Here is a 22,878-nt window from a genome sequence, read left to right as displayed (position 1 = left end):
GTGAAAGGAACGGGCGATACTTTACGGATTATGTTGCAACAGGTTTATATATGTATACATATATGTGTATATATATACATATATATGTAGGTAGGTAGGTAGGTGGGTGGGTAGGTAGGTGGGTGGGTAGGTAGGTATGTATGTATGTATGTATGTAGGTAAGTATGATGTAGGTAGGTATGTAGGTATGCATGTATGTATGTATGTATGTATGTGTGTATGTATGTATGTATGTATGTATGTATGTATGTATGTATGTACAATTATGAACTTGAATTTGTAACGTGTGTGTTAAGTATTTTTTGATAAAGGAAGGATGAATTCCGGCACCGGCGTACTTTTTCTTCTCGCTCGCTTATTTGTTCCTTGGTTATTCGTGAACAATTTCTTTCAAACGACACTACGAACAGCGAAAGAGGAAGAATGGACTTCTGCCTTCTCCTTTTAATTTTTCAGGCTATAGCAATATTCTTACCTACAAACCGCACATTCCAATCGTTGATATAACGATTATTACGAAAAATCAGATTTTACATCAGTATTTACATTATCGCGTTAACATAGTTACGCGCTGTGTTTCTATTTAGAAACGTTTAGAATTTACAAGTTGTCTCGGTAATCTGAATAAAAAAAAAAAAAAAGAGAAAAATCGGAAAATATCTTCATACCATTGAAATAACAGCAATAGAGACAAAAAAATATTAGAAACGTAATGCTATACGATTTAGAAATAAAATCCTTGTTGGGTGTAACATATATATATATATATATATATATATATATATATATATAACACAGTATATATATAAAAAATAAAATAAAATAAAATTGAACGAGAAGTCTCGCCACATGCCAGTTGTAGGCACTCTTACGATATTATTACAATGCTTTTTACCATCATTATTTAATGGACGTTAAAATCATAATAATATTCATTTTTCTTTTTTTTTTTTTGTAATCATTAGCAAAACAGACTTTTACTCAGCTTAGACTTTCAAAGATTTGTCGAGTTATAAATGATCGGATTATTCTTATTTAATGAGTAACAGAGATACAAAGATCACACACAAATGATCACAGTTTCTGTTACTCAGATATACAATAATCGTGTTATTTATTTAGGCATGAAGAACTGTTGATGTGAATGAGAATTAGGTGGTGGATGTAAATTAGGATGTGGTGGCCCACTACCTCTTGTTCCAGTGGCATAAAGTTGTTGTTGGAAGTTATGGAACTGTTGAGCATAATTAGGATCCGACATAGTTGGACCACTACCCACAAATGGACTATTTTTAAAATTACTCGTAGTGCCACCCATACTTGGAGGTAGTGGTTGAGTAGCATCAGGAGGTGGTCCCAATCCCATTGGACTACCTTTACTACCAGATACATACATACCAGGATTTGATTGATTAGGTACCTGTGATACCATATCAGGTGGGAAGACTTTATCAGGATCCATTGAATTACCTGGAAAAACGCCTCCACCAACCATATACTGCATACGCATTACATTAGGTTGAGGCCGCATGTTACCAACTGGTCTCATAGAAGGATGTACACCAACTGACGTATTCATTGGCTGCCCATCCATTCTTGGAGACCCTCCCATACCAGGAAGTCCAGCACTCATCGTGGATGGCATTCCGCTATGCGGACCCATACTATTCGGTACACAACCATTTGGGAAGTACTGAAGATTTACCGAAGGTGTGGGCATCTTAGATTCCAAATTGGATAAGGGATTAGTAAATCTCTGAAGAAAGTCCAAACTGGGTGGCCCTCTAGGTGCATGTCCTACATTGGGCCTTGCTGGTAGATATTGTATGGTATTTGGAGCATTGGGTTTAACTTGAACATTTGTTCCATTATAAGGATTCGGTCCTGTTACATGTCCCGTCATCAATCTTGGCGATGGCGCGTGAGGTTCAGCTCCTGGATATCCGCTACTTTGACCTCCCGAGTGACTACTCATCATTCCATGACCCATCATAGGATGCCCCATTTTACTAGGCACTCCTGGACTTCCAGTATGCGTGGTGGTAGGACTATAACTTGTAGGTGGTCCTGCCAAACCCATGCACATTCCACTGACTTCACCCGGTTCACTGGTTGGACCACCCACGTGACAACCTCCGTTCATTTCACTATTCATTTGTATCATATGAATACTATGTGGATTGCCAAATGGCATCATCCCAGGATTACCAGAATGTATCGGACCTTCGTTACCTAACGAGTTACTCGTGGCTGTATTTGTTAGCTGTTGACTCATTTGTGCTAATGAAGTTATAGGATCAAAATGATTTGTACTCATCCCACTCAAACTACCTAGCCTGCTACCAATATTGTTGGGATTAAGAGGCACATTGTCAGAAGGTTGACTCACATTTATAGATGATCTGGCACAAGGGAAAGAAGTTCCTGGAGCACCCAGCGAAGGCACTACTGTTGTGTTTCCAGGATTGTTAGAGTTTACTTGTTGTTGTTGTTGTTGTTGTTGTTGCTGCTGTTGCTGTTGTTGCTGTTGCTGCTGTTGTTGTTGTTGCTGCTGCTGTTGTTGCTGCTGCTGTTGCTGCTGTTGTTGTTGTTGCTGCTGCTGTTGCTGCTGCTGTTGTTGTTGCTGCTGTTGCTGTTGTTGTTGCGATTGTGGTTGCTGAGATTGCGGTTGTTGTTGCTGTTGTTGATTATCTTTAGTTAAAGGAGGTGATGTGTCAGGTTTTGTCGTAGGTGATGCTTGGACAGCTCGCGGTGGTCCCATACTATCTGATACACTTGTATTATGCGGCGCAGGACTGCTTTGAGCACTAGCACTCGATTTATTTCCCGGTTTCGCTGGATCTGCAGGAGTATGAGGAGCACCACTTCCAGGAGTATGTGGCGTATGTGGTGTATGAGGACTGTGCAAGGAGCCTGTAAAACCTCTATTCATACTATCCATTTGAACTGGACTTGCAGCTTCCGTTCGTGCTGGAAATTGGTTGTTGTTGTCCATGTTTCCTGACAATATCCTATTTGATATTTCTGTATTGTTACCACTATTTCTAAAATGAATAATATCTGTTATTAACATTGAGAATAAAAATTAAATCGTACCAAAATTAAGATTTTGCAGGAAAAACATTCAATACGATACAATTCTGAACTTACGCAGACAAATTGCCTTCTTTAAGACTGGTATTAGCTTGCTTTTGTATAGTTAATTCTTGTCCCTCAAACGTGTTGTAATACTGAATTTGTTGAGGACTAGGTACAGGCATGAGATTTGCTTCTTTTACACCTGCTGCATTCACTGCTCCACTATGCTGTTGTTTTTGCTGAGCTAATGATTGCAACGTTCGACAAAACATTCCATCCACTACATTCAGACAAAAAAAGAAAAACAATTGCTGATTTATGAAGAGGAAAGGAATTAACATTAATCGAAACGCGTTTTAAACGGCTTAATTGTGATTATAAATTCGAAATAACTTACCGTTTGGTGGCTGACTCGTAGGAAAGTCAAGAGAAGTGTCCTTTTGAGGAGCACTAGGACTGAGGGCAATAATATGAGAATGAGAAACTGGTGTTCCCGGATTGCTATGATTTAATCGTGCAGTCGACACTGCGTTCGAACCAACTGTTGGATTTGGAGAATCTTGACTGGTCGGACTTTGTCCTGGCAAATGTCCAGTTCTTTGATTACCAAGTTGAAATTGTCTGTTACAATCAGCTGGCGAATTCAAAGCTGAGCTTGCACGAGGTGATGGTAATGATAAATTACTAGTGGGATTGTTAGGAGAAGATGGATTTGGACTTTGAATTGCAATTGGTACACTCGCAGATCGTGTTGTTTGATGGTATGGTGGTGGTGGTCCTTGACTACGTGGAACCCCAACCATATTAGCACCACGTAATGGAACCGCACTAGGACTACCAACGCTTGCCTACAACAGAAATAATTTAAGCTACCTGCATGTGAATATTTTTAATAAAAAATATTTACCTTATTTTTGCCATCTAGAAATTGATGTTGTAACTTATGCCAATCCATACTGGGAGGACATTGAGTTGGTACGACAGATGGGACATTTGTTTGAGGACACGATGATACTGGTGTTCCTTGAGTACCATCTAATGCATTTGAAGAATCTTCTTTATGTTCAGGAAATAACATCATCTGCATTTTTCTAATGGTTGCCAATTGAACTTCTCTATGTTGCCTTTGTTGTGGTGTTAGATTCTCATCCGGTACCTTAACACCCTGTAACGATGGTTGTAAACTCCCTGGACCTGGGCTTGTAGTACCACTTAGCAAACTTGGACTATGTCCCATCGTTGCATTACTAGATGGTTGAGGATTAGCTACAATAAAAATTCATTAAGAATCTAATATAATAACACTATATAAGATTTGTATTTCTTTGCTAAATATAATAGGATTACTTAAACGTAAAAATTACCTGAATTACTGGGTGAATTCGGCACTAGGCAAGGCACATCTATATTTGTATCATCTAACGATGGCTCTGAATTTCCAAGAGAATTGCCACCATTTAAGTTACGTATATTAGGTTCGTTCCAAAATTGTGGAGTATTTGGATCAAGCGCTGGTAGATCGGGAGGTTGTTCAGTAGGAAAAGTAGTAGTTGAACTACCTTGATGACTTTTCTGTTTCATCATTGCAAGATTGTTTAACCATTGTGCTGGATTTTGTCGAAATTGATTCATCTTATTTGGATGCTTCTATGGACGATATATATATATATGTATATATATATTCCATATATCATAAAATACACACGAGACAACAAACTCATGAATGAATATACAAAACATTAATAATAAAATATACACAATACAAGATCATACCTCCAAATATTTTTTTGTGCCTGGTTGCGCACAATGATAAGCAATGATCGATGGATATTGTCCTTGTAACACTGCTTCTGCACTTTTATTAGCTAATGCCGTAGAGAAGACAAAGATTTGACTTTGTTGTTGCATATATTGAGCTTCTCCACTACTCGTACTAGTACCTATTTGCTTTCCAAGAACATTGCTAACAAGTGGTTGTATTCCATCGGTGGTAATCACATTTCCGCTGCAATCTAATAAAGCAATGATATTTTGTTTAGTACGAAGATATTTATAAGACTCACGTTTTCAGATCGTTACATAATACCTGGCAAATCTTCAGCTGGATTATTGTGATCGCCTTCTTGCTTCACAGAATTTAAAATTGGTTGATTTCCATTACTACTTTGATTCTCAACAGACATTGTTCCATCCCCACTGGTCGGATCCAAACAAGGATCTCTTGGACACTCTGTTGTATCTTCACCAGAAGCATCCTCGTTATTACCACCTGTACCTTCTTCCTTAATCTTGACAGAATCTGTATCTGGTTCCTCCTTGACAACTGTTGTAGGTACGCAACTTGGCTCACTTGGTTTTTTCTCTGTTTTCATGTTTGAAGTCTTGCGTATAATAACTACAATGTCAGACCTTGGTAGGCAATATAAGGACCAGATGCATGGCCACTACCATCCGCAGAGTGCGGAACTATTGAGGTTATCAATGGAAAAACATTCACCAGTTTCGAAGAAGTCTGTGCTTAATAAGTATCTCGAGATATTACTCTCGAGGAAAGCATGGCCGTAAAGTTCCTCTTTCCCGGTAGAACGTATTTCGACGAATACAAAATTCGAACGTTTTTAGTCATTTAATTAATCAAACCTACGTACAGGTTCCACGACATAGAACTCGATTCTTGTTGTAAGAATACAACCGATACGAGTAAGCAAAGGTAAAGGACCAATATCATAGAGATATTGAAAGTAGGAAAATATCCAAATGTCAGCCTCGATTCCACAGCAAATACATAACGCACCTTCAATTATTATATAGTACGATACACCACGTTACATCGCGGAAGACCTGTCGAAAACATACGAATAAGTCTAATACACGCTTTACACAATTTCTCTCGCGATATTTTCGAGCATTGTTCTTCAACTTTATTTGTCACTTCATGGTCGCTTTGATTATTTATTTCTTTTACGCACGGCTGCCAACTGCCCGTTGAAGTTAGACAGCCTTTTAATGCACTTCGGACAAGGAAGTTCTTCTGCGTCTTCGTTGGATAAAGGAAGACGGAAAAAGTGCATAGCCGTACCTGACTTGTTCCTTATACACTTGCTCACTTACACGGCTACTATTTTGGTCTTTCTTTGGTTATATTTTCACCTGCTTCCAACCTTTATCCCATGTGTTACTTCTCGGTTCCATGCCCCTGCATATCCTCCGTAGCAACAGAGGATTAATTTTTATGATCTTCACAATCGGAACGTTACATTTATTTCACACGGATCAAAGCTGTGAAATTAAATTTGGAATACATGAGATCAGGGCCGGCTCGAGCAATATTATCACCTACGCACTTTATCGTCTATATCCTTAATGCTGATTTCTATTTCATATAACAGTGTCTACTTTTATGTGAAGATTATTTCTAGCTACGCAACTGGTACCGATATTATTATTTTACTACGCTACGTCGACCGAATTTCAACAGAACTTCGTTAATAGACGAACTTTCTTTTTACTTTTCATTTCGCATTTTTTCGCATTTTCTAGCATTTTTTCCCCCCATCGCGTTTTTTTCACTCTTACTTAATTAGCTCGTTTTTAATTGAAAAAACGTTAAATTATAGAATTAATCGAGCTTCTGAAACAAAATTAAGAGTTTAAAAATATATATATATATCTACACGTACGTTTGTAGTCGAGATTTTACAAGTTTTTAATCGTTTCGATTAGAAATATATAAATATACTGATTCATATTTAGAATGTATTCTCACTCCCGCTATTTTTTCCGTTCAAATTAATATTACTATATATTCTTACTGTTCGTACAATGATATATCATACGTCTTATGTTACAAACTTACATTATTAAAAAAATATTTTGAACATAATCATTCCTTCTCTGAATTTCTTATAGTAGTGTTGCCAACATATAAATATCTTTTTCTATAGTGCTGCCGCCTACGCACGTGTTCTTTTTTTACTTTTCTATTTTAAAGCGGCTTTTTTGAAAATCTTCAGAAAATATCAAAATTGTTACAAATGATAAAAAAATATTTAACATATTTAAATGTATCGTAAATACAGATTAATTTCAATTGTAATGTAATGCCTTGCAAAAGTAAATTAAGAACGATGTTCTTTCTTGAATTCTAATAATAATCTTCAAATTAATGAAACTTATTGTAGCGAAAAAGAAATTAACGAAATATATATATATATATATATATATATATATATACACATTTATTTATATGTACAGAATCGATTTTATACATATTTTTATTTATATATATCCAGTCATTGTTTCATCGAATTCAATATGGACGTATTCACAAACATATTTAAGTCCATACACTGTACATAAATTTCTTCTAAAAAATTATTGTCCTTTAAGAAAAACAGTGCTTCGATGATATTGGATAAAAATTGATATTGATTAGAAACATGTAATATAAAAAAAAAATCAAATCAATGTTACTAAATAATTGAAATAACTCCATTGTAAAACGTACATAACCTTGGAAATTTTTCAAATGGTGTTTTTTTACAGATTAATATATATTAATTACAAAATGTCACAATTAGAATTAGATCCTCAATTTACACAAGGCTTAAGACTTTTACATTCTACAAACAAAGATTCTGCTGAACAGTTAAGGGCGCTTTTAGATGAAATAATTAAACAGAAGTATGGTCCATCTAAAATGCTTTCTAATGTGTTGCACAAAAAGGTATATGTATATATATATATATATATATATATGATTTATACAGTAAAGTATCATGGTGTAATAACAACTTTTATTTATTATTTAGTATATGATGGAAGAACCAGTATTAAGCGATCACAGTAGTAGTAGCAGTAGTAAAAAGAGTAAAAGTTCTTCTAAACATTCGAGTAAATCGAGTAAAAACAGTTCTCCAGTTAATTTACCGGCACGGGATACTCCTCCAGAGATCATTCAATCAGATGACACATTAGCATTAGAAATTTTAGAAGATGATTTAACTTGTGTAATTTGTAAAGGAATGGACGTTGGAGCAAGAAACAGACTGGTCGAATGCGTAGAATGTCATTCTTTGTATCATCAAGAATGTCATGTTCCACATATATTGGATTCACAAATAGACGTTCCAAGATTGGTGTGGTATTGCTCGAACTGTACAAAGTCTCAGGTGTGTGTATTCAACTATATTATGTCGTATTTGCATTTTGCAGAAATGCAAAATTTAAATGCACAGATATGGAGGACCTTAATGCTTTCATTATAATCTATTTTAGACACCAAAAGAAAGAAATTCACCAAAGACTGTAATAGAGAGTAAATCTAAAGAGCAAAAAAAATCTAATTCAAGTAAGTACAGTAGTACATGATATTTAATACATAAAATACCATTATGTTATCGTTTCATTTTCTTTAGGCTCGAAGTACTCAGAAAAATACAAATCATCATCAAATAATGTAAATCAATCACAACCTATTAATAGAAATAGTTTTCCATCTGGCATAGGTGGTGGAACGAAGATAACACCGAACATTCATATCATTAGTGCAGATAAGAGGTTGAAGGATATGATGAAAAAGGCAAAACAAGAGAAGCGTAGTGCAAACAGCAATGCAAATGCCAAAAATTCCTCTTCTGCTTCACCGGCGAGTTCTTCAGGGAAATCTTCTCAGGAAAAATCTGTAATGTACAAAATTAAGTCAGGAGTGGAGTGAGATGTTTAATTTCATTACAGATAACATCCTACCTTAAATATGAAATCGATTGACACACATGGTAGCAAGTTGTTTGTCTAGTTTAGTGTATAAAAAGTAATAACATTTTTTTTTATTAAGTAAAACATAAAAGAATATTGAATCTTCTTGATATAAATATATATATGGCCAATAAGTTTTTAATATTATAAATAAAATTCATTTGAATTTATATATAAAATAAATAGTACCTAACAAATCTTTATAAACATTATAATTAATGATGTAAATATGGTTTTATCCTTCGCACAACATAAGTCTATGACAATAAGTTTTTAATGTAAAATTTATATATATATATATATGTATACATATACATATATATATAAAATTATAGATAAGTTTTAATGCATTATAGAGAAGAAAGTATAATTTGTTAATCAATGATTGTACATCTATTACATTGTACGTACTATATATAAAAAATTTTTTACTAAAATTAAATAGAAATTTGTATTATATATAATATTTACTATCTCAATAGGATGGAAAATATACAAAGAAAAATGAGACGACGTCAATTATAATACCAATATATTTTCGCGATTCTTCAAATGCTTACTTCTTTGTTCCTACGTCCCATTGAAAATTTGGCAAGAGTCATTTCGTTCTCAAGTGTAACTTACAATCTATTCATTTGCAGGATGGGGGGGGGAAGTTGAATATTATTTACACTGATGGGGATAAGAGGGAGGAGGAGCCTTATAAAGGATACAATTGGCACGCGCGCACACAAACATATATGTATCCACACGTACGTAGAGACGCAACAAGCGCGCGCGATTTCAAATGAATCGCATTCATACATTCTTAACAGGCAGATTACCTACAGGATAAAGGAGAATGTCGCTTTCTTTCTTTCTTTCTTTCTTTCTTTCCAAGCAAAAATCGTAGTGGAATCCACGATTCTTTTACACACCGTACATCATAATTCCCAACCGTACATATACAGAGAGAGAGAGAGAGAGAGAGAGAGAGAGATATTTATTGCTGGGAATAATTACCCTCCCATCCCCATCCTCCATGAAGCTTAACAAAGAGTAATCTTAATTCGACATGATCCTCGGTTTCTTTTTTTTTCTCTATACTACGAAGCATGATACACTAATTGGGCTCACGATATCTTCATCATCGAACCTTCTCAGTCAATTACATTATAATACATACGTTGAATGCTGAATTGACAAGCTTTTCAGATGGATGGAGTTGACTGTCGCACATATAATAAGAAAATTATCCAAAACTTCTCTCCGACTACTATTCTATTTTTTCTTTTTCTTTCTTTCTTTTCTGGCTAAGAAGTTATCCATTTTGCATACATAGGCGCGAATCTCATTCGCAGCGCAATCGGGATTTTGTTTGCAAATTATTGTACATACATGAAATATTTTATCTAGCATCTAATACTATCCATAAATCTTTTCAACGTCCCATTCGATTTTTATGAATAATACTTTAATGCCGCATTGCAGATCTTTTTTCGCGAATGTTAAATCCTTTTTTTTTCTTTTTTTTTTTCTTTTTTTTTAAAGAACGATCATGTAACGAATACTTATCGTTTCATCCCAATGAAATGATACCTCGTTAATTTTGATAGCAACGAGGAGACACATATTTTTTTATTTATTTATTATTTTTTTCCATTAAATACGCATACATGCGTATTTTTATCTATGTACGTTAATCTGTACGTTTCTAAATATATATATATATATATATATATATATATATACATATACATATACATATACATATACATATATATATATATGTACGCATATATATTATACACATTCACAAGTTTTTAAGTAGAAAAAAAATTAAGAAAAAAATGCGATTCAAAAGAGTGTGTCAAGTTAAGAGTGAATATATTTAATGAATTATCTTTTTATATATTAAATTATTTCATGTATCAATGCATATAAGCGTACGCTTTTATTTTTTTTTAATTAAAAAACTTGATAACGTATTTTCACGATTAGAAAAAGTTTTATTTTTTATAACCTCTATGATATATTACGCGGCAAAATTGAATCGACTTCTGTACCAAAAGCTAATATTGGTATAATTACGAGTTAATAATAAATCTAAATGTATTTTTTTTGCAGTTAAAGCGAATAAAGCAATAAAAATGCATTTAAGGTTGTTGAAAGTCACATTCCAAAAGCCATACTACAACGAACAGTCATTATTCCTATTTATTACAAATTTATTTGTCATTTTAAACCAACAAAATATTAATCGTATTCGCTTCTTTGAAAGTTTTAACGCATTACCTGCCACACACCAAAGTAAGTAATAATGTTTACTTTTTGTTTTTATTTAATTTATTTATTTATTTATTTTTTTTTTTAATTCATCATTAAGGAATGAAAAATATATATTCACACTATTTCTAACGAGCGTTATAAAAAATGGGACGCTCTTTGATTTTTTTATTTTATTTTGTTTTTTTTTTTTTCGTAAGCGATAATCTTATCATCGCATTAGATCATCATCATTACTAACCTATCATCATTATTTTTTCTTTATTCGTTTACTTAGGTTAGGGCAGATAAAGAGTTAATATTTATGGATATTTCATCCATAAAATTGTACGTTTACAATATAGTCATATAATGCGCGTTGGTAAATCGTTGATTTTTATATAAACTAGTACTATATAAGTATAGACGGTTTATGTGTCAATATATTATATATATATACACGATTCTAAAAAATAAAGTAAAAATAAAAACGAAACGCTCTTTTTTTCTTCTAGTACGAATACCATATAATTTGGTCGTCCATTTGTTAATTAAAAGTTCAGATCTATTTGGAGTTAAAAAAGAAAGAAAAGAAAAAAAAAAAGAAACAAAAATAAATTATAGAAAAAGAAAAATGACTACGTATTAGAAAATATGAATTATCAAATCTCGTATAGAAATTCAATTTCATGTTAACACTCACGTTTTAAATGTATGTCACATATATCGCGCTTATTTTTACAATATTTTCGCGAACGAGGATCATACATCTCATTTGTTTATACGAATGTATGTGTTTACAAAAATAATACTAACGATACTCTCGTATTTTCACAATAACATGTTTGTGTAGAAATTCGAGTTAGTTTCGTCTCGAGAACAGAACTTAATACATATATATATATATATATATAAAAATAAAAAAAAATAAAAATAAAAAAAAAATAAAAAGTGTATACATACATACAATACAATCTTGCACTCAATTTGATACAAATACGCACAGAGAGACATAAAAAGAATTATGCGAAAAAATGTCGATGTCGTGTACAGATTAACGCACATTTCAATAATAGAGAAAGAGTTAGTCTGTTCGTAATATAAATAAATACAATACATATAATAGAGTGAGATAATATGAATTAATGTCGCAGGGGAGGGATTCTGGAGACTTAAGATTAATTGAAATACAAGGGAGAGTATTGTTAAGTACAAGAGAGTGATTTTGCCCCCAGATTCCCTAGGCCTACATCGACAGAATATCATCAGCTTCTCTTTCTTTTCTCGTTCTTTTTTTTCTTTTTTCTCTTTTTTTTTTCTTTTTTTTTTTTTAATTCGATCCGAGTAACACTTTAAATACGTATTTTTTGTTAAACTGATCGAGAATTTATAATGTAGCGCATAAAGAGCCTTGGCAGTGTGCGCTGAATTGATTAAATTCTTTCTTTTGTTCGGAATAATACATGTGTGAGATGAATAACGATCATCTCAAGAATGTGACTTAAAAAATGAGCCAGTCTTATATTAACTAAACATAAAATGCATTTATAAAGGAATACTATGTATATGTCGTTGTAAACGACAAAAATTGTCTTGGATGCATTTGCATCAGTGACTTTCTTTCTTCCTTACGTCTCGTAAAATAGATGAAAAGTGCTTCTTGACAAATATACACATTTTGTTCAATATTGTTGTTGTCTCTCCTAATCTGATGAAAAAAAAAAAGAAAAAGAAAAAAAAAAGAAAAAAAAAAGAAATTACTGCGTGTGTATATTATGTATATCCAATCATATAAAACATTTTTTTGCATTTGTTATACGGTTTCTCTTAACAATATACGATAAGAATCATCATTATTGAATGATCAGTGTGTTAATAATAATATGTATATAAGTAATAGTAGTAGTAATAGTAATAGTAATAGTAGCAATAATAGTAGTAGTAGTATGAATAGTAGTGTAGTAATGATAGAGATGATAATATAATAGTAGCAGTAATAATGACAATAGTGACTCGTAATTGTAATAATAAAAATTTCACACATATGCGGTCAAGATTTGTTCACTATAGTCCCTTTTTTTTTTTTTATCTTGGCCACACACGTACTAGAATGAAAGAAACCATGACAATGATGATGATCTTACTGATTTTTTTTTCCTGAAAACGACGATTGCAAATTACACAACAACGATATTTCATATCCATATGATTGCCTAAAACAAGTATGAACAAAATATGAATTCTAAACAATGTGTAATAAAGACGTTTTTACGTAATAAACATACGTAGATAGGCCTAAACTGACTGAGCTGCTCACATAACTCTTTATCATTTAATTTTTCGCTAAAGTTATTTTAATTGTCTTAATTTAATATTATCTCTTATTTTGCCTCTTTCAACAGAGCATTTAACCCTTCAACTTATAATACATATATAGTCCCTCTCTAGCTAGCTCACTACAATCCATGAAAGTGTGTGTTGCGTGATTTTTGCTTTATATATTTTTCATGTGTATATATATATTTATATATATATATATTTATATATAACATATTAATAATTATATATCGTAATGAAGATAGTAGGCATAGCCACTCGTGCTCGGATCACAGACTACTCGCTGCCGTACACCTTTCGTACAGACAGTCTGGTGGACACAATGGCTTTTTCACTTGTTCTCTTCTTGCACGTATTATTTGTGAATCGTATATATACGTTTTGTTCTATTTATAAATGCATAGATATTCACTTAGTCAGAATTTAAAACTCACATTCACTTTCTAATGAATAATCACATTAATTAATTTGCATCTCTAATCCTTAAACCTATGTCTCTTTATGTACTATAGCACAATATCTTTGAGTAGCCAAGATCTCTAGTGCGAAAGTTTTACATGCAATATATCACACATACTATCATTGAGATTCAAATGAGTATTTCAGTCGCTCATCTCGTCAATATATTTTACAGTAGGCATTCGATTTATCATTTTAAAGTACCTCTATATTATATTACAAATTAGGTTTAAGGATTACAATTGCCAATACTGCTTGTTAATATCTATGCATGTTCGCCAGTGCACTTAATGACACAAACAAAACACTGCAGCAGGATTATGACATCCCGTGCACTATCACGTGGCTATCCTTAGCAAAATCACACATACTTACGGCATTGTTATGCACATGGCGTGTATATTTGTACATATGTAACGAGGTGTATCTGATTCATGAAGTGGAGGCACTAGTCAGTGTTTCTGGAGAGGTCGATAGGTCCTGGGATGGAAGGTAGGAGGTTGTGTCAGCAGGCATTAGTCTCTTCCCCTTGGAGCGTGCACGCTACATTTTCTAGTTTATGTGCTAGGTGTAATTTGCGACAGCCTGCGTCTGTCTCCAAGGCCTCTAAGATCTGAAGTAAACGCCACATGTAACGTTGCGTACAAATAAATACGATACTGCATCGATAAGGGAACATGAAGGTTTTACTCACTTGTTCGTAATACTTGCTGACATACATGTACAATTCTCTCAATGCTACAATTACGTCAAATTCATTTGCATGAGATGCACTCAATTGTTGCATGGCACTAGACATCTCCTGATCCGTGATCTGTGGCAGCCTCTGTACATCCGTATAGAAACGACCGACCTTTTCTCTGTAATGTGGTATATCCTTGGCAAAAAGTAATTTATTCGACGGAGAATCTTTGCCCAATCTGTGCTCTGTCATGGAGCACGAGTCCATAAATGTCTGCGCTATTACAGAAAGGCTTGAGTCGACTGTCGTAGACTTGTTTATATCGAACATGAAGTCTGGATTTTTAATAAAATTCACCCAAAATCTTAATGGCAAACTATTGGATTTCCACGCGTGCGCCACTTCTGGATCTACAATACCGTGTTGTTTGGCAGCTTCGTCGAGTAGATCAAATAACCATTTAACAGCACTAGGCAGTGCTTCATTAGCTGTCAATATCGTATTCAGAAAGTCGTCAACGAACTTTTGGACAGTGCCTTTCGTTGAAAGCAATCTCGTTAAGAATATCTCGGGAATAGCTTTGTGCGTTCGTTCAGGATGATGGTGTTTATTACTCGTGAAACCCATTCCAGGAGGGTAATGTACTTCTTCTATAGGCCTCACCAAATGGTATAATCGTTGATTACCCCCGTGTCCACTCTCAACATCACCATTTGCCGTTATTATCGGGGGCGAATGTTGAGAATCGAAGTAACAGCCACTAACAGGATGATTATACATTATAGGACTTATTAAGCTGTGATTCGGCGCGGATGGAAGGTGAGTGGACGAACAATGATTCGCATGTCGATGTAAATGATGATGATGGCCATGATGATGAATCGGTTGTTGTTGATGGTGATAATGAGATGGCTTGCATGCGTGACACGGTAGTTTACAAGGAACAGGAAAGCCATCGTTTTGTCTAGGAATAAGAGACATTACTGCAGATTCCTTAACGCCATAATGAGCCAATGTATTTATCTTCTTCCATTCACCGCTGCACTTGGTAGTCAGATCTTCGTCTTGAAGCGTTAAATGACCACCGCGGCCATGTCTCCATTCTAGATCTACATCGTGAACGGACGGCCTTAACGAAAAAGGAGTATTCTTGTAAAGGGCATCTAGAATTTTAGATTTCACTTGACTTATCGTGTCGCAATCTAAAACTTTGCATTGAATTTTTTCGTCCAGATCGTCTTGTACAACGTGCAAAGTCACAACACTGTGCTCGATTTGTTCTCGCAAAAGTCTTTCCTCTGACAAGGAGTAACGAGCGTCGTGCGTTATAACGTCCACGGGACCTTTCTCTATTTGATGCTTTATAGCTTTGAATAATAAAAATAACGATGAACCTGCGTAATCTTTCAGATAATTATACATACAAAGTGCCATCCAATTCGTAAGCATTTTTTCCACTACAGACTCCGTCCTCCTCAACATAAGTTGTGGATGCTTCGTATTAACTGCTTTCTCGATCAGTCTGAGTAATAAATTCATAAGTATATCGGTCGCATATTCCATTTTGCCCATTAACACTACCATCAATAACGAAGCGACGTTAACTTTGTCTCTAATATTGAAGTCCTTTTGTGCCTCTAAAGTTTCAATGAATGTTAATACAAAATATTTATTATTGATTAGTTGTTCAAATTGCACCATTGCGGCGTCATAATTTGTGCGAGAGACATTGCTGCGTGATCGTGGATCATTCAATATCGGATGATCTATAACCCCGGGGAAAAAGACCTTCATGATGTAATTCTTATGGTCGAGCGTCGGTATGCCGGACGATTCGAGATCCGCTGTTAGGTCTGTCATGTCGGTTTGCAATTCGGCAAACGCCTGCTTACACTCCATTCTAACGTTACTTTCGAGAGTATCCATCTGTATTTGAATCCTTTTATATTCCCTTTCGGCTTGCGTACTCTTTCTTCTATAAATGACCAAGACCAAAACGAATAAGAATATAAGACCAAAAGTACCAGCAGCGATACCTGCAATTGCTTCCGGTGGTATCGGATAGGATTTGATAACTTCGTAATGGAGATATCCAATGGGAAATCGTAAACTCCTTCCAACGCGTACCACAACCAAGGGCAAACTGTTTTCCGTTTTTATTCCAAGCTCATCGGTATGATCGGGCTGTTGATCCGGCGGCGTGCAGACCAATTGGGACAAAGCAAGTGAAGTAACGTTACATGGCATCATACCCACGGTAACATTTACATCGGACTCGTCGCTCGCATAATTAAGATTCTCCCCTTCAATAACCAATGTATCTCCTTTGTACAACTTAACGTTACGCGGAAATGGAAAAAACTTTGGATCCTCGACGTATAGCAATCGATTTCTGAGGCTTTGGAAATGCTTTTCCAAGTCCCGGACACTTTCCACGTTGTCCATAATAAATGCAATTTTAAAGGATAATTGAGATTCTTTAAGTCTTATCGAATGCGAGATACTATGACTACCTGTTGCCGTACGTTCGTTGCGATGAAGAGATACGAATCTTCCGGCGACGCTAGGACTTGGACATTCCATTTGTGTTGGATTTAATACCGTACAAACGGTACGATTTACTGGTGTAGGTTCGGTATCAAAATAAACTTCCATTTCTGGCTTTTGGATGGTATCCAAATTCGTCCCATGAACGGTTATCATTCGCCCACCAGAAGCAAAGCTTTTCAATGGTTTGATCTCCATTATAGTAGGATCGTGCGTGTAATTGAATGGATTATTTACCAATGTACGATTCGCTCCGTCAATGGATAAAGTTAACTTGTGAATCCTCCTAACACGACCAGATTTACTTGTAACGCAAGTCAATCTTGTACTACTTGCTTGCGTTGCATTTACATGACATGGTAATTCGTCCAAATACGCAGATATCGTACTCCCGATATTTAAATACATACCAGTAATGGCAAGCTGCGTGCCACCACTTTGTGGACCAACGGATGGATAAATACCAGTCAGGCGTATGTCCTTGTAATTAAACAACACTGCACTTTCTGTAAATCCAGCGTCATTACCGACAACAACGGAAGCTGTATCCGTTGCTTCGTGTCGTCCTGTACGACAGACGATACGAACAGACACTTCATAATCTACCAAAGTACATGGGGTTTCGCCAATATGTATTTTCCCTTCGACGTCACTTTTCTTTAATCCTAAATTACTGCCTTCTATGGTAACTAGCGTACCACCTTCGATTGGCCCGCTTAAAGGTTTGATCATGTCTATTCTTGGTTTTGGACATTCTGCAAATGGTGAATGTAAACAAGAATGCTTATACACACAACTATTTCCACACCATGTACATTCAAATCGAGGATCTCTCGTTAGACAGAGCGAACAGTCTGCGTGCTCCCTATGCGATCCAAGTACTTCACATTTATAGAGAATTATTTTGGTCTGATCTACGTAATGATTGGTATTCCAAACGACGGTCACTTCGGCTTTATACTTTCCCGTGAATGCTTCGTAAGAATAAACAGTTTTGTCACAAACTATAAAACGATTGCTGTCAACTCTTGCTTGAACTTTTAAATTGGCTCCTTCTATCGTAACGATACACTGAAAACCACTGTGCCCTACTTGCGGATGTGGTAAATTTTCTACTTCTAAAATGATTTCTTTAGGTACACTGTTTGGCAACATCAAAGGTTCCTTCTGTGGTATGAATCTAGGGCAATACTGAGCTCCGTGTGCAGCAAGATGTGCTTGATTCTATAAATAAAGAAAGAAAACAAGAAAAAATTAGTAAAAAAAATTGCGAGATATTAAAATTGACTCTGATTGAGAAATAAATTGGAAATATCAATGATGTCGTAATACACTTACATTTTCTCCTGATATTATACCTTGGCAGCTTGTATTGTGTGTACATTTATTGTCATATACACACCAACTGCATGCCCATTGAGATTTGACACACTCTGTACATACGGTGTGCCTAGAGCAATCGAAAAATGCAAAATTTCGAGAAACGAAATCCTTATTGGTTTCGCTTGAACGTACAGATAATGGCACAAGAACGTGATCAGTTCCATCAAGTATATTAGGCCTCTCAGAGATGGATGGTGTAGGACAGGAAAGACCAAAACCAGTCATCAATGCATCGATTGGTTCTGCATTGCCAAAAACGCATTTGTAATTGGCACCTGCTGGCAATTCAGGTAATGTTCTAATCGTTAACTGAACCGTTATCATCTGATTGATAGGCAAATGATCGGGAAAGACTTGTTCGAAATCAATACATTGTTGACCAGTGCCTAAGGATAACCATCTTGGGCTACTATGACTTGCTTTCTGACAGTCACCTCTTACCGTACACCTACACGAAATAAACATAAAAAAATTGAGCAATTTCAAAAGTCCTTTTTTCACGTTTAATTACTTTATTTGAAACAAAGTCTATTACTAAGTAAACATAACGTTTGTATTTACCTTTTTTCTAAAGAACACCAGCCACAGTAAGGATCCTTTGCATCAAGACAACTACTGCAATTAGTATAACTGTTACAGTGCTCCACTTTGACTTTTGAGATTCTTGAAGTTGACAATACGTATATATGTTCCCCATCGGGTGAGATCGCTGTGTCAGGTAATAATCTTTGATCTTTGTCAATTACAATGCTTTCATAAACGAACGCTTCAGTTGCAGAAAGCAAAACTTTTTTTAATATACCGTCGTCAGTTCCAAAAAATGCTATTGTATGACTCTCTGTATTTGCTACAGTCACAGAAGTCACAAACGTATCAGGAAAATGTAAAATTGCTTGACTTACAATAGGTGACACACCAGAAATTTTCAAGCCCACTTCACAAAAATTAAGGATGTTCCCAGTGTTCTGTAATATAGATTTATGAAACCAAATATGTCTACGTATGTAAAAATTATGTTAAAACATGAACGTGTATACTCTCGCGCATGCACGTATACTTACACCGGCCGAAGGACATTTTCCATCTTGTATCGGACCACTCACATAACCCATGTTGCGGTATTTGATAGTACCATTGAAACACATATGAATGTTCTCATTAAATTTCGTCTCTATATCCTGTAGACTGTAGATACAAACTGCTGAACGAGACAAAGGTTCGTTTGTGATACCTTTACTCGGAGAGAACACAGAAACAAACACAGGATCACCAACGGATATACCAAGCTGCATAGCTAAATCGCTTCCTGCTGACGCTACTTTAGCATCTTGTACCAAATTATAAAGATGTTGCTTTCCATCTCCTAAATCTACCATACATTGTAAAGTCACTTCCGTGTAACTATCATAATTTTGATCACTTATACAAATCCTTGCCAATCTAGATGTATATCCCAATTCTTCTTGTTCAGGAAGATAAGATTGTTTCTGTACTAATACAAAGTATGCATAATCACTTGCATTAAACCCATAAACGTATTTGACTAAAAAATGATCTCTATATTTAACATCGATATATACTATCGACTGTTTGTTAAACGAAAATTCTGCAAACTCTAAATTACGAAGATTTCTGCTCGAAATAGCAGGTACGTCATGACGATAGTCTCCTCTATTGGTAAATGTTGTACCTACATACAGGATATTTGTCTTTCCCCATGGATTATAACTTTGACCAATGAAAGCATATGTAGAAGACGTTTCATCGTTAGCTGCTACACTGAGAGGAATAAACTCTGGCTTAATGGATATGTTCGACATTTTGTACTTTTCACAAGCACCTTGACGAAGGGAACCACATGCAATTAAGGTCCGTGATTCAAGGTCAGCAATAAGAAGCTTGTTTACATTGTTCATTAGCGTGGTTGTATCTCTTGAAGAGCAGCCTGTGGCATGACACTGGGGATTATCCAATATTGGTCCTAAACATAAAAAACAAACAAATTGAAATCTCTGAAACCGGTATCTAATCTATTAGAGACAAGAAGGCATGTTGTATAGTAACTGACCTGTTGAAACATGTTCTTCAAGCTTCAGGTTGGAATCAAGCTGTAAAAGCCTGTTAACAGCTCCAATATAGAGTCTTTTTGTCATAGGATCTATGGCTAGATGATTAAATCTTAGGGCACCTTCTCTCGTTGTATTTGGATCTAAGGCATAAAATCCATATTGTTGACTTTCTTCTGCAGGAAACTGTGCAGTAATGTGTGGTGATTTATTCTCTTGCGGTGGCACAGTAGTACTGGCAGGGGTGTCTATTGCTGCAGTTACCAATACCACTAAAAACCAAGTGGCAACAGACATGGACGAAAATAATGATCCATGGAAGGACGGTTGCAGCAAGCAAGGTGAAAATATCGATGAAATAGAAAATGTTCTATATTCCAGGAATCTCATGGTGTGTATACGACACCTAGCAAAGCACTTGCGCGCACGCTAGGCGTGTGCGTTTGTGCGTATGCAAGGCTAGGGTAGGAAGCTTAATAGGTATAATTAGGGTATAATAACCGCTGGTAGAACGCCAATATGAATACGTTACTACCAGCAATATGTATGGCCAGGTACCGACATGGTGCTCACTGTCCGGTACCCCTGAAACAACAACAAATACATACAGATAAGTATAAAAATACATACAAGATTAAATGACTAATTAACCAAGCAAAGATACAAATATTTTTTTTTAAATACAAACGCATAAACTTTACATCTATCCTACATGTAGAAATCAAGGTTATCAATTATTTGTATCTTTTCTTTACAGTTTAATTTTTTGTCATTGCTTCAACAACTATTTAATCAACACTAAAGTCTAAACTTCATTGTTCTAGCAAAAGGTAAATGTAAATTGCCAAAATCTTCTTATTAGAATATATGTTTACATTTGTTTCATATCAGTAAGTCAATCAATGTATCTCCGACACGATAATTACATTGAAACGCAACAAATACGAATGATAATCGCGTTATAAAAGACAACATATAATTCGAACGAATAGAACATTTTACACGATTTTAACATCGATGACAGGCTAAGGCAGATGGCTCCACGCTTTTAAGGTAACATCGTATCACGCACCGCCCTTCATTAATGTGGCCAGCAGAACTGTCTTGACAGCTATAAGGCCACTGTCTTCGCACAAAGGCAAGGACCTTGTCTCTTATAATTTAGCGCCCACCGGAACACAAAAACTTGTCGAGTATACATAGATTATTTTCATTGGTCGAAATACGATATCACGTCGCACAACAATACGAAATATTAGGGGAAAAATGATTAGGTAAAACAAAGAACAAAAAACAAAAAACAAAAGAAAGACGTCTATCTAGAGAGGGAGGGGAGAGAGAGAGAGAGAGAGAAAGAGAAAGAGAAGAAGAGAGAGAGAGAGAGAGAGAGAGAGAGAAAAAGAAGAGATGCTTGCATATTTAAACCTTTCGTAGTGTAGAATCACAAAGAAGAGAACTTACATTATCAATCACTTGTATATAATATTATCACGACACATGTAAAAAAAAGGAAAAAAAAGAAAAAAGCAAAAAAAAAAAAAGAAAAAAGAAAAGTCGTAAGACATATTTGATTTTGTACTTGATCGAATTACCTTTTCCACGAAAGAGTGAAGACGTACGAAACAGCTCTAATGTGAAAGAATCCGATGTGAGGTGAGTCGCCACGGCTACGGCACATCGCGGATATGCACCATGTCTCGTGAGCCTCTATCTCGATCGAATATTTTCTACGACGGGACACCGTCGCACACAGTTGAAAACTTGTTCTTCTATTTGACAAGAAGTTACGGTCCTTCGTGTCGGCTAGCCCGCACGTGTGTAAATTCGAACAATGTGTCCGTCGATTCACAACACAACACTGAACAGGGAGTCGGAATAAGCCGCCATTAAAATTCGACCGACGATAGAGCCTGCTCGCACGAGTTTAGGGCAAGTTGGGGGCCGTGGCTGCGGCATGCGCTCCTGTTCTCCCTCTCCCTTTCTCTTTCTACTACTCGTCCTTTTTTCACGGGCTTAGCCCTCTCTTCTTGTCCTCTTCTTCCCTCCTAATCACCGATACCCGTCGCACTTGTCGCCGCGTCCCGCTACTACAGCGCTTTCCATCGGATCAAATTGGAAACCATCTTGTTTCTTTGTCTTCCTTCCTCTCCCTCCTACGTCCAAGGACGATACATAGAGTTCTATCCAACTTTGAAAATTATCGGAACAATTAAGTCTAAGAAAATATTTAATACTTGGTCGAGTCTTATTTAAGCGTTAATAATTATTACCTGTGCGTAACCGTGGTTTACGATCTAATTCGTAACAAAGAGAAAAAGACTTTAA

The 22,878-nt window shown here is 35.4% G+C and overlaps 3 protein-coding genes across 9 annotated transcripts; 1 reads left to right on the top strand and 2 right to left on the bottom strand.

Moving 5' to 3' along the window:
• Nucleotides 1-179: 179 nt before the first annotated feature.
• LOC122634624 (protein BCL9 homolog) lies at nucleotides 180-6,605 on the bottom strand. The gene is made up of 7 exons (XM_043823734.1): nucleotides 5,165-6,605; nucleotides 4,852-5,090; nucleotides 4,443-4,725; nucleotides 3,986-4,344; nucleotides 3,476-3,926; nucleotides 3,151-3,358; nucleotides 180-3,044 (listed from the first exon to the last, which is right to left on the bottom strand). Exons 1-7 carry the CDS (start codon nucleotides 5,448-5,450, stop codon nucleotides 1,115-1,117), a joined length of 3,756 nt encoding a protein of 1,251 aa, XP_043679669.1. The 5' UTR covers nucleotides 5,451-6,605; the 3' UTR covers nucleotides 180-1,114.
• Nucleotides 6,606-7,375: 770 nt separating this feature from the next.
• Nucleotides 7,376-9,112, top strand: LOC122634627 (integrator complex subunit 12-like). Of its 3 annotated transcripts, XM_043823740.1 has the most exons (5): nucleotides 7,376-7,519; nucleotides 7,624-7,804; nucleotides 7,890-8,249; nucleotides 8,356-8,428; nucleotides 8,496-9,112. In XM_043823740.1, the coding sequence occupies exons 2-5, from the start codon at nucleotides 7,646-7,648 to the stop codon at nucleotides 8,792-8,794; spliced, it is 891 nt and encodes a 296-aa protein (XP_043679675.1). In that variant the 5' UTR covers nucleotides 7,376-7,519; nucleotides 7,624-7,645; the 3' UTR covers nucleotides 8,795-9,112. The 3 variants fall into 3 exon arrangements, with proteins under 3 accessions (XP_043679675.1, XP_043679674.1, XP_043679676.1); XM_043823739.1 differs by having other exon boundaries at nucleotides 7,385-7,804; XM_043823741.1 differs by having other exon boundaries at nucleotides 7,388-7,804; nucleotides 8,586-9,111.
• LOC122634623 (plexin-B) lies at nucleotides 8,390-22,741 on the bottom strand. Of its 5 annotated transcripts, XR_006328442.1 has the most exons (9): nucleotides 22,146-22,741; nucleotides 20,556-21,138; nucleotides 19,549-20,468; nucleotides 19,049-19,452; nucleotides 18,443-18,935; nucleotides 14,570-18,328; nucleotides 14,251-14,488; nucleotides 8,827-8,871; nucleotides 8,390-8,759 (listed from the first exon to the last, which is right to left on the bottom strand). XR_006328442.1 is itself a non-coding variant. In XM_043823731.1 (7 exons), the coding sequence occupies exons 2-7, from the start codon at nucleotides 20,941-20,943 to the stop codon at nucleotides 14,381-14,383; spliced, it is 6,072 nt and encodes a 2,023-aa protein (XP_043679666.1). In that variant the 5' UTR covers nucleotides 20,944-21,138; nucleotides 22,146-22,741; the 3' UTR covers nucleotides 9,351-14,380. The 5 variants fall into 5 exon arrangements, 3 of the variants coding, with proteins under 3 accessions (XP_043679666.1, XP_043679667.1, XP_043679668.1); XR_006328441.1 differs by lacking the exon at nucleotides 8,827-8,871; XM_043823731.1 differs by lacking the exons at nucleotides 8,390-8,759; nucleotides 8,827-8,871 and having other exon boundaries at nucleotides 9,351-14,488.
• Between the last annotated feature and the right edge of the window lie 137 nt (nucleotides 22,742-22,878).

Source organism: Vespula pensylvanica, chromosome 15 (assembly GCF_014466175.1).
Source record: "Vespula pensylvanica isolate Volc-1 chromosome 15, ASM1446617v1, whole genome shotgun sequence".
Classification (NCBI taxonomy): Eukaryota; Metazoa; Arthropoda; class Insecta; order Hymenoptera; family Vespidae; genus Vespula; species Vespula pensylvanica.
The sequence above is the reverse complement of the archived record's forward strand: the minus strand, read 5'-3'. Positions and strand labels throughout refer to the sequence as shown.

Bases quoted from the DNA above. Each gene is read 5' to 3' on its own strand.
- LOC122634624 (XM_043823734.1), bottom strand. From the start codon at position 5,450: ATGAAAACAGAGAAAAAACCAAGTGAGCCAAGTTGCGTACCTACAACA. The intron at 5,091-5,164 runs GTATTATGTAAC...TTGCTTTATTAG, and splicing joins TCCAGCTGAAGATTTGCCAG to ATTGCAGCGGAAATGTGATT. The intron at 3,045-3,150 runs GTAAGTTCAGAA...TATTCATTTTAG, and splicing joins AAAGAAGGCAATTTGTCTGC to AAATAGTGGTAACAATACAG.
- LOC122634627 (XM_043823739.1), top strand. From the start codon at position 7,607: ATGGTGTTTTTTTACAGATTAATATATATTAATTACAAAATGTCACAA. The intron at 7,805-7,889 runs GTATATGTATAT...TTTATTATTTAG, and splicing joins CTAATGTGTTGCACAAAAAG to TATATGATGGAAGAACCAGT. The intron at 8,429-8,495 runs GTAAGTACAGTA...CATTTTCTTTAG, and splicing joins GCAAAAAAAATCTAATTCAA to GCTCGAAGTACTCAGAAAAA.
- LOC122634623 (XM_043823731.1), bottom strand. From the start codon at position 20,943: ATGAGATTCCTGGAATATAGAACATTTTCTATTTCATCGATATTTTCA. The intron at 20,469-20,555 runs GTCAGTTACTAT...TTTTATGTTTAG, and splicing joins TGAAGAACATGTTTCAACAG to GACCAATATTGGATAATCCC. The intron at 19,453-19,548 runs GTAAGTATACGT...TCTATATTACAG, and splicing joins GAAAATGTCCTTCGGCCGGT to AACACTGGGAACATCCTTAA.